This window comes from Melanotaenia boesemani, chromosome 16 (genome assembly GCF_017639745.1).
Source record: "Melanotaenia boesemani isolate fMelBoe1 chromosome 16, fMelBoe1.pri, whole genome shotgun sequence".
Lineage (NCBI taxonomy): Eukaryota > Metazoa > Chordata > Actinopteri > Atheriniformes > Melanotaeniidae > Melanotaenia > Melanotaenia boesemani.
Window position 1 is genome coordinate 34355128 of NC_055697.1, and position 12220 is coordinate 34367347.

At 46.2% G+C, this 12220-nt stretch overlaps 1 protein-coding gene across 3 annotated transcripts in view; it reads right to left on the reverse strand.

Annotated features, from left to right (window-relative positions):
• slc30a6 (solute carrier family 30 member 6) overlaps positions 1–12220 on the reverse strand; it is a 109258-nt gene that overhangs the window by 41023 nt on the left and 56015 nt on the right. For all 3 annotated transcript variants that reach the window (XM_042009888.1, XM_042009889.1, XM_042009890.1), the window contains one exon: positions 7596–7638. In XM_042009888.1, the coding sequence (XP_041865822.1) occupies positions 7596–7638 (43 nt within the window). The remainder of the gene's footprint in view (positions 1–7595; positions 7639–12220) is intronic.

The window sequence follows — 12220 nt, forward strand, 5'->3', positions numbered from 1 at the left end:
CGGACTTGACGTGTGTGCCACTCTGTAACACAGATGTAGATTCCAGCGGATTTACTGAAAGCTGGTGTAAAATAAGCCCAGTGTGACCAATCGAACATGCTGGAAGAGAGGATTTTACCAGACTCCACCGTGCCCATCCCTAACGGCAGCAGGATGTTTCTCCTGGTTCACCCCGTCTCCTCCTACCTCCACAAAATAACTACATGATTCTGTTGTTTTGGAACAAATCTACCTCTACTGCAATATATTTTCTGACTTGAATATGTTTCAGTGTAATTTATATATTTTCAGCTCGAACACTATACACATGTATAGTATACAGATATATACATCATACTTATATCTGCAAATAACTCGAGTGTGCACATCTGTTTATTTCTGTAAATATTTTATACCTTAGATCTTTTATTTATTTATTTATCTTCTATACTGCTCTCTTTGCACTGACATTGGGGATGGCTTAATCTCATTGTATATGTGTATAATGACAATACAAGGCATTCTATTCTATTCTATTCTACTGGGATGAATACACTTCTACTGGGATAAATACACTTCTACTTGGATGAATACGCGTCTACTGGGATGAATACACTTCTACTGGGATGAATACACTTCTACTTGGATGAATAAGCGTCTACTGGGATGAATACACTTCTACTGGGATGAATACACATCTACTGGGATAAATACACTTCTACTTGGATGAATACGCGTCTACTGGGATGAATACACTTCTACTGGGATGAATACACATCTACTGGGATAAATACACTTCTACTGGGATAAATACACTTCTACTGGGATGAATACGCGTCTACCGGAATAAATACACTTCTACAGGGATAAATACACTTCTACCAGGATGAATACACTTCTACTGGGATAAATACACTTCTACTGGGATAAATACACTTCTACTGGGATGAATACGCGTCTACCGGGATAAATACACTTCTACAGGGATAAATACACTTCTACCGGGATGAATACACTTCTACTGGGATAAATACACTTCTACTGGGATGAATACACTTCTACTGGGATGAATACACTTCTACTGGGATGAATACACTTCTACCTGGATAAATACACTTCTACTGGGATGAATACACTTCTACTGGGATAAATCTGCTTCTACTGGGATGAATACGCGTCTACTGGGATAAATCCGCTTCTACTGGGATGAATACACATCTACTGGGATAAATACACTTCTACTGGGATAAATACACTTCTACTGGGATGAATACGCGTCTACTGGAATAAATACACTTCTACAGGGATAAATACACTTCTACCGGGATGAATACACTTCTACTGGGATAAATACACTTCTACTGGGATGAATACACTTCTACTGGGATGAATACACTTCTACTGGGATGAATACGCGTCTACTGGGATAAATCTGCTTCTACTGGGATGAATATGCTTCTACTGGAATAAATACACTTCTACTGGAATGAATACACTTCTACCTGGATAAATACATTTCTACTGGGATGAATATGCGTCTACTGGGATAAATACACTTCTACTGGGATGAATACACTTCTACTGGGATGAAAAAGCGTCTACTGGGATGAATCTGCTTCTACTGGGATAAATACACTTCTACTGGGATGAATACACTTCTACTGGGATGAATACACTTCTACTTGGATGAATACACTTCTACTGGGATAAATACACTTCTACTGGGATGAATACGCGTCTACTGGAATGAATACGCGTCCACTGGAATGAATACACTTCTACTGGGATGAATACACTTCTACTGGGATAAATACATTTCTACTGGGATGAATACGCATCTACTGGGATAAATACACTTCTAGTGGGATGAATATGCGTCTACTGGGATAAATACACTTCTACTGGGATGAATACACTTCTACTGGGATGAATATGCTTCAACTGGAATAAATACACTTCTACTGGGATGAATACACTTGTACCTGGATAAATACATTTCTACTGGGATGAATACGCGTCTACTGGGATAAATACACTTCTAGTGGGATGAATACGCGTCTACTGGGATAAATACACTTCTACTGGGATGAATACACTTCTACTGGGATGAAAAAGCGTCTACTGGGATGAATCTGCTTCTACTGGGATAAATACATTTCTACTGGGATGAATACAATTCTACTTGGATGAATACACTTCTACTGGGATAAATACACTTCTACTGGGATGAATACGCGTTTACTGGAATGAATACGCGTCCACTGGAATGAATACACTTCTACTGGGATGAATACACTTCTACTGGGATGAATACACTTCTACTGGGATAAATCTGCTTCTACTGGGATGAATACGCGTCTACTGGGATAAATCTGCTTCTACTGGGATGAATATGCTTCAACTGGAATAAATACACTTCTACTGGGATGAATACACTTCTACCTGGATAAATACATTTCTACTGGGATGAATACGCGTCTACTGGGATAAATACACTTCTACTGGGATGAATACGCGTCTACTGGGATAAATACACTTCTACTGGGATGAATACACTTCTACTGGGATGAAAAAGCATCTACTGGGATGAATCTGCTTCTACTGGGATAAATACACTTCTACTGGGATGAATACACTTCTACTGGGATGAATACACTTCTACTTGGATGAATACACTTCTACTGGGATAAATACACTTCTACTGGGATGAATACGCGTCTACTGGAATGAATACGCGTCCACTGGAATGAATACACGCCTACTGGGATGAATCTGCTTCTACTGGGATAAATCTGCTTCTACTGGGATGAATATGCTTCTACTGGGATAAATACACTTCTACTGGGATGAATACACTTCTACTGGGATGAATACACTTCTACTTGGATGAATACACTTCTACTGGGATAAATACACTTCTACTGGGATGAATACGCGTCTACTGGAATGAATACGCGTCCACTGGAATGAATACACGCCTACTGGGATGAATCTGCTTCTACTGGGATAAATCTGCTTCTACTGGGATGAATATGCTTCTACTGGGATAAATACACTTCTACTGGAATGAATACACGTTTACTGGGATAAATCTGCTTCTACTGGGATGAATATGCTTCTACTGGGATGAATATGCTTCTACTGGGATAAATACACTTCTACTGGGATGAATACACGTCTACTGGGATAAATCTGCTTCTACTGGGATAAATCTGCTTCTACTGGGATGAATATGCTTCTACTGGGATAAATACACTTCTACTGGAATGAATACACGTCTACTGGGATAAATCTGCTTCTACTGGGATGAATATGCTTCTACTGGGATGAATATGCTTCTACTGGGATAAATACACTTCTACTGGGATGAATACACGTCTACTGGGATAAATCTGCTTCTACTGGGGCGAATCTGTTTCTACTAGCAGTAACTGTGTGATCTGCTGCCACCGTTCCATACGGAGTAACAGGACAGATGGTTAGACATAAAGGTGGAGTTATTTTATCGGTCTCCAGATTTCCAGATCATCTCCAAAGAATAAGTTCATTATTTCACTGCATTATCATTTTCCACCTGTAAAGCGTCTTTGACCACCCTAAAATGTGCCATGTTAATAAATGAATTATTATTATTTTAATCTTTACTCTGGTATACATACTTCTGGATTATTTATGAGGAGAAGTAGCCAAAAGTTAGTGAATATCACACTTGGCCACTCTGTGTTTTTATGAATCAATAAAAGCTCGGACCACCTCCACCTTCCAACAAGCTGAGTTTAGCCTGTCAGTGGTCTCACAGCATCCCCAGAAACCTCATCCTCACACACTCAAGTTGTGCTTTTATTTTATGAAGTGTGGATTTAACTACTAGCTGTTAGCATCCGCCCGTACAACCTACCGAGGGAGTTTTCACGTATCACCGCAATAACGGTATACCCCCCCCCCCCCCCCCCCCCCCCCCCCCTCGGTCAACGCCAATGCAGCCGGCGAGCTTCTCTACAGTGTTGTGGCACAACTACTGACAACGCATCCTCAAGCCTTTCTCCTCATCACCGGGGATTTTAACCATGCCTCCCTGTCTGCCACTCTCCCTAACCTCCATCAGTATGTGGACTGTTGCACCAGGGGCAATAAAACTCTGGACCTGCTGTATGCAAACACAGCAGACGCCTACAGCTCCCACCCCCTCCCCCCACTTGGCTGCTCAGACCACAACCTGGTCCATCTGCTCCCTGTTTACATACCTATGATGAAGAGGTTGCCCCCCACCAAAAGGTGTGTGAAAATGTGGTCTGAGGAGTCCAGTGAAGCACTGAGGGACTGTTTTCACACCACTGACTGGGAGGTGCTCTGTGGGCCACAAGGACAGGACATTGACAGTTTAACGGACTGCATCACTGATTACATTAACTTCTGTGTAGAGACCACCGTGCCCACCAGGAGGGTGCGGTGTTTCTCAAACAAGCCCTGGGTGACTCCTGAGCTGAGAGCCGTGCTGCTGGAGAAAAGGAGGGTTTTTAAATCTGGAGACAGAGAGGAACTGAGGAGGATGCAGAGGGATCTTAAAAGAAAGATCAGAGAGTGTAAGGACAGCTACAGGAGGAAAATGGAGGACCACCTGCAGCAGAACAACGCAAGGGAGGTCTGGAGAGGACTCCAAACTATATCAGGGCAGGGCAAGAGGAGGGATCCTGCATCTGGAGATAGAGACTGGGCTAACAAGCTAAATCTGTTCTTCAACAGATTTGATACTGGGCCTACTCCCAACCCCCTCAGCCTATCCCCAGCTCCCTTTGCCTGTTTGCCACCTCACCACAACCACCATCACCATCATCTCTGGGGCTCTTACCCTCCCCCTCACTCCCAGCACCACCTCTGGGGCTCTCCTCTCCACCACCGCCTTCTCTCCTCACACCGACAGTGGATCAGGTGAGAGTGCAACTAAAGAAGATCAAAGCCAGGAAAGCCACGGGTCCTGATGGCATCAGCCCCAGACTCCTCAGGGACTGTGCAGACCAGCTCTGTCAGGTGGTCTGCTATATCTTTAACCTGAGCCTGAGTCTGGAAAGAGTTCCGGTCAGGTGGAAAACTTCCTTCCAGTTCCCAAGACCTCGTGCGCCAAGGAGCCCATCCATTTCAGACCTGTGGCCTTAACCTCTCACCTGATGAAGGCACTGGAGAGGATCATCCTTAACCATCTCCACTCACTGGTAAGCCCAAATATGGATCCCCTGCAGCATTGGGGTGGAGGACGCTGCAATCTACCTGCTGCAGAGATCCCTGTCTCACCTGGAGGGCACTGAGAACACTGTGAGGATCACTTTCTTTGATTTCTCCAGTGCTTTTAACATGATTCAACCTTCACTACTCAGGATGAAGCTGGAGGTGGCGGAGGCCAGTGACCATCTGGCTGCATGGGTCATGGATTACCTTACTTACAGACCCCAGTATGTGAGGCCGAGGGACTGTGTGTCAGATGTGGCACAGGGGCCCCTCAGGGCACAGTACATCACCTTTCCTCTTCACCCTGTACACATCCGACTTCAGGTATTCCACGGACAGTTGTCACCTCCAGAAGTTCTCCGATGACACTGCCATAATGGGATGTGTGTCCAAGGGGAATGACTGCGAGTACAGGAAGGTCATCATGGACTCTGTCGACTGGTGTGAGCAGAATCACCTTCTAGTAAATGCCAGCAAGACAAAGGAGATGATGGTCGATTTCCAGAGAAAACCCTCCTCTACTGCGCTGTTAAACATCCAGGGATGTGACATCAAGAGAGTGAGGACATTCAAGTACCTGTGTGTCCACCTAAAAAATAAACTGGACTGGACAGATAACACCGACTCTCTTTATAAGAAGGGTCAGTGTCGTCTATACCTGCTGAGGAGGCTGGGATCCTTCGGCGTGAGCAGCAACTTCGGAGAACATTTTACAAGACCGTGGTGGCCTCTGTGGTTTTTATGCTGTGGTGTGTTGGGGAGGCAGAGTTCTGACTCAATAGACTGGTAAAAAGAGCTAGCTCAGTCTGTGGCTGCCCCCTGGACTCCATTGAGGTGGTGGTGGAGAGGAGAGTTCTGGCAAAACTGTCCGCCATCATGGACAACACCTCTCACCCTCTGCCTCCAACCGTGGGGCCTTAAGCAGCTCCATCAGTGATAGACTTCTACACCCGAAGTGTAAACAGGAACGCTTCCGCAGGTCCTTCATTCCCACAGCAATCAGACTGTATAATGCTGCTTTACAATCTACTGCATCACTGGAACCCACACACAGTATGACCGACAGCTAATTATACACTTTAGGGTCCTTCTACTTTTTATTGTATTGTGTTTATAATGTTTCTTTCATTTAACTGTTTTTATTTAATTCTTGTTTTATCTCTTTTTGAGCTGCTGTAACAGTGAACTTTCCCCACTGTGGGATCAATAAAGATTAACTTATCAATAACGATTAACGTATCAATAAAGATTAACTTATCAATAACGATTAACGTATCAATAAAGATTAACTTATCACGGTGAAACCTGACTTGTTTGCTGCTGTTCATATGATGGGCTCAACACACGGGAGGCAACGTTGCTCCTTCTCCATCATTTCCTGTGGAACTTGCACAATGAGGTGAAAATCGCTGCCCTCCTCCAGCCAAGCCAGCTGCGTCTGGCTTTCCCAGACTTCACGCAGAGATTATAGAGATGTAGATAAAAGGCAGCCACACGGCGCCAGGGTGAATTTGTACTAACGTAGGCCCTGGATTTATCTGACAGCCATGAAGTCCGCCATTAAATGATGATATCCACCATCCTTGTTTATAAAACAGGATGAACCCAGGTTGTCTTTCTCTTTGGTTCAGTAGAGTCAGCAGCATATTTCTGTCTATTCCAGCAGGATCTTCTGACTCTTCATCTACATGCTTCATCTGTTACGAACTGCTTTAAAAGTGTCAAAATTCCCTCCAGTATCAGAACCCATCACATTTCTTAAAGAAAAGCCTGGAGCCAGTGGAAACCTGGTGGTTACAGCGGTGGGCTTGGGTCTGGAGAACCTGGGTGAGAACCTGGGTTCAAGCCCCCAGGCTGGCAACTAAGGTAAAAACCACTGTGAGCCCTGAGCCAGGCTTTAACCCCCGACTGCTTCCCGGGCGCCGGAATCTGGCAGCCCACTGCTCCTAGCAACTAGGATGGGTTAAAGGCAGGAAAGAATTTCCCAGCTGTGGGACTAATAAAGGATTATTAAAAAATATATTTTATTATTGTTAGGCTACTATCTGCCCAGAGACTATAAATCAGCATTTTCTCTGGAACTAGGGGTCCAGTGTCAGAGCAACATGTCAGACTTCTCCAACAAAGGAGACACAGACTGAAAACTCTGTGAGTTCTGGCCTTTTTTATTCAGGTGAGTGAATGGAGCTGGCGACCGGTCCAAGATGGCTGCCACGCGGCATCGACTGATACTGGTAGCCTTGGTATCGACACTATCGATACTTAGCTCCACCCACCCGGCCATAGAGGACGGTCAGCCAAGAGAAAACCAAATTTCTGTGAATTTGGTGAAAATATTAGCAGGACTGAGATATTGATCACCAATGAGGGTGTTGAAGGTGTGAAAGACTTACCTGAAGAGGTCAAAGATGGTCAGGTAGGTGTAGGCGGTTAAAGCTGGAACAACAGAGAAACACAGATCAGCCTCCAGGTTGGATAAAGGAAAAAAGGAAGGGACAAAGAAAGGAATGAAGGAAGGAGGAAATGAAGGAAGAAAAGAAGGAAGGATGGTAGATAGACAGACAGACAGATATAAACTCTTTATCTGATCAAAAGAATTCTTACAACTACAATTTCCCAGCCTGACCATCCCTGTCCATCCCCCTGTCCGTCCTCCCATCCGTCCTCCTGTCCATTCCCCCGTCTGTCCTCCCATCCGTCCTCCCGTCCATCCCCCTGTCCGTCCTCCCGTCCATCCCCGTCTATCCCCCTGTCCGTCCTCCCATCCGTACTCCTGTCCATCCCCCCGTCTGTCCTCCCATCCGTCCTCCCGTCCATCCCCCTGTCCGTGCTCCTGTTCATCCCCATCTATCCGCCTGTCCGTCCATCCCCGTCTATCCCCCTGTCCGTCCTCCCATCCGTCCTCCTGTCCATCCCCCCGTCTGTCCTCCAATCTGTCCTCCCGTCCATCCCCCACGTCTGTCCTCCCATCCGTCCTCCTGTCTATCCCCGTCTATCCCCCACGTCTGTCCTCCCATCCGTCCTCCTGTCCATCCCCATCTATCCCCCACGTCCGTCCTCCCATCCGTCCACCCGTCCATCCCCCTGTCCGTCCTCCCATTCATCCCCGTCCATCTTAGAGCTGACCAATTAGCTTCCTGTAATCAGACTAGGGGATCTGAGGATTAGAGCAGCTTTATGCTGAGAGGAACATTTTGTTTCCCTCCACCAGCGTCCATGTTGGCCAACCTGACGCCTCTAATCCTGACAGAGAGGCTGGCGGCAGGCAGACGGGTGGATGATTGACGGGCCGGCCGCCTGAGGGGAAGATGGAGGGAGGTAGGGTGAGAGATAGACAGGAACAGACAGAGAAGGCAGAAGACAAGATAAAGGACGTGTGGATGGACAGACTGATGGAGGGAAAGTGAATGAGTGATGAAGAGTGTGAGACTGGAGAGAGAGGGAGAGAGACATAACAACTAGAAGTAAAATCTAAATCTAAGTAAAGATCTGGAACAGCTGATTATATCTCTATCTCTAGGAGATCTACCTCCATCTTTTAAGATTGCTGGAATCAAACCTTTACTTAAAAAGCCGATTCTGGATCCAGGAGTGTTAACTAATCATAAACCTTTAAAGATCCTCCCCTTCATGTCTAAAATTCTAGAGAAAATAGTTTCAACTCAACTACAGGCCCATTTGAGCAAAAATACTCTGAAGAATTTCCATCTGGTTTAGACCTCATCATAGCCCAGATACAGACCTGGTGGAGGTTGCCAAAGACCTCCTCATGGTCTCAGATAAAGGACTCTGGTCTGGACTCATGGTGTTAGACCTCAGTTCTGCATTCGACACCATTCATCACAACATTCTGCTACAGAGACTTGAACATGTTACTGGGATTAAAGGAACCGGGTCAGGCTGGTTTAAGTCATATTTATCTGATACGTTTTAGTTTGTTAATGTAAACAATGATTCTTCTTCACACACCAGAGTAAGTCATGAAGTTCTTCAGGGTTCTGTACTTGGACCAATACCTTTCATGTTCTACATGCTTCCCTGAGGTGCTATCATTAGACAGCATGGTACAAACTTCATTGCTATGCAGATGAAACTCAGATGTACTTCTCCACCAACCCTGGTGAACCCAATCAGTTTGTTAGACCCATTATACATTGGGCTCATCCTTTTTATCTCTCTGCTCTATATCCTCCATGTAGAAACATGACAGTATTAATGTGTTTCTCATGTGTGTCAGCAAGTCTTCCTGAATAAACTTGTAGAGTCTGGGCTTTCTTTCCTGTCTTCTCCACCCCCACCCATCCAGGCAGATGGCTGCCCTCCCTGAGCCGAGTTCTGGTTCTGGTTCTGCAGGAGGTGTTTTCCTTCGTGTTAAAAGGAAGTTTTTCCTTTCCACCGTCGTCTCTTGCAGCTCAGGATGTGGGATGGTTTGTCAGGAAAGCCCTGAGGTAATGTTGTTGTAAAGTAGTGCTACACAAATAAAGCTGAATTTATTTAATCAGAGAATAATAATCCAATCACATCATTGTTCATTCACCTGCAGCAGAAGCAAAATGACCAATAAGATGGCTACTGCAGAGGTTAGCTCTTCTCTTAAAGAATCAAAGAAAAATGGAAGAAAAGTCCAGAAACATCCAAGTTGGATCAAACACTGAAGGAAGAACTTGAATCATTTAATCTCATCCACCTTTATTCAAAATGACTTTGAAATAACTTTATGTGAATATCAGTTGGATTTCCACTCACAAAGATCAAAGCTTAAAAAAAAACAAACAAAAAAAAACAACCAAAAGAAAAGAACATGAATCCCACTGGTTTCCATCAGTCTGTCTGGTTCATACAGATGCATACCAGTTCTTACCTACTCATACCCATTTATAAAGGTTCATAATAAAAAGCAGTACCACTAAACCTGCAGCAGGAAACTGAGGGGGGACCGTTTTCCCTGCTGCACCAAGAAACCTGCAGCAGGAAACTGAGGGGGGACCGTTTTCACTGCTGCAACAAGAAACATGCAGCAGGAAACTGAGGGGGGACCGTTTTCCCTGCTGCACCAAGAAACCTGGAGCAGGAAACTGAGGGGGGACCGTTTTCCCTGCTGCACCAAGAAACCTGGAGCAGGAAACTGAGGGGGGACCGTTTTCCCTGCTGCACCAAGAAACCTGGAGCAGGAAACTGAGGGGGGACCGTTTTCACTGCTGCACCAAGAAACCTGGAGCAGGAAACTGAGGGGGGGGCGTTTTCACTGCAGCACCAAGAAACCTGCAGCAGGAAACTGAGGGGGGACCATTTTCACTGCTGCACCAAGAAACCTGCAGCAGGAAACTGAAGGGGGGGGGGGGGTTTGACCACAGGTTGGACACTGTCGCCCGTTTCAGAAAGCAGGTTTAGTAAAAACTCTGAGTTTGACAGCTCAGTTGGTCAACCCAGAGTTACGCTATTAACTCAAAAGTTTGTTAAACCCGCTTTCTGAAACAGGGCCCTGGTGAGTGGAATTCATGTGTTAAACAGCAGGTGATTGGCACATTAAATAATATAAAACTAGCTAACTAACCTGGTGGTTTCGAGGAAATTTAGGGAGGTACTGCTGTTCTGTGTGTGTGTGTGTGTGCGCGTGTGTGTGTGTGTGTGTGTGTATGTGTGCTCATAGAAAAGACTTCGACCTGGCCGGACTTGAGGAGTGAGAGTCAGGTAGGGGAATTTAAAAACACACATCATTGTCTCTCTCACAGTCACACAGACGTCCACATACATGTACAAAGAGCAGTCCCCCTCCCTCCATTATACACAAACAAGAACTCCCTCATTTCTGTTTCTTAGTACAAAAATAATAAAAGTAATAAACATCTGGCTTGACGCCGCTGTGAGGAAACAATATCTTGGGGATCCGATCACACCAAGAGCCAGCCCACCCATTTCCACAGAGGTCAGTACAGCAACCACCCAGATCAGGGCCGGCCAGAGTCCACATCACAGCTGTAGGACTGCAGTGCAGGACCCCCAGCCACTGGGACAAGGGCAATCACCACGGCAACAACCCCCAGTCCAAGCAGGCAAAGCTCCTGGTGCGAAGGATCCCCATGACTGGACATGATGTATAAGAGCGGGGGGGTGGTCAGAGTATACCCACTAGAATGAACTAGACTACACCACTGCAGGAGACAGGCCAGTCCATCACGAGACGTGGAGGAGGCCATAGGAGGCAACAACCCAGCAGCAGGACGCTACCTCCACCTTTGTACAAGGAGGAAGAGGAGGAGCACTGCCAGAGCCCTGCAACATGACCTCCAGCAGGCCACAGATGTGCATGTGTCTGCTAAAACGGTCTGAAACAGACTCCATGAGGGAGGTATGAGGGCCAACGTCCACAGGTGGGGGTTGTGTTTACAGCCCAACACCGTGCAGGACATTTGGTATTTGCCAGAGAAAACACCAAGATTGGTAACTTGGCCACTGGCGCCCTGTGTTCTTCACAGATGCTGTAACATCCTCCAGCATGAATGGTTTGGCAGTGGGTCAGTAATGGTGTGGGGTGGCATTTCTTTGGGAGCCGCACAGCCCTCCATGTGCTCGCCAGAGGTAGCCTGACTGCCATTAGGTACCGAGATGAGATCCTCAGACCCCTTGTGAGACCACATGCTGGTGCGGTTGGCCCTGGGTTCCTCCTAATGCAAGACAATGCTAGACTTCATGTGGCTGGAGTGTGTGAGCAGTTCCTGCCAGACGAAGCATTGATGCTATGAACTGGCCCCCCGTTCCCCAGACCTGAATCCACCTGAGCACATCTGGGACATCATGTCCATCCACCAACACCACGTTGACCACAGACTGTCCAGGAGTTGGCGGATGCTTTAGTGCCGGTCTGGGAGGAGATCCCTTAGACCATCCGCCACCTCATCAGGAGCATGGCCAGGCATTGTAGGGAGGTCCTACAGGCATGTGGAGGCCACACACACTACTGAGCCTCATTTTGACTTGTTTTAAGGACATTACATCAAAGTTGGATCAGCCTGTAGTG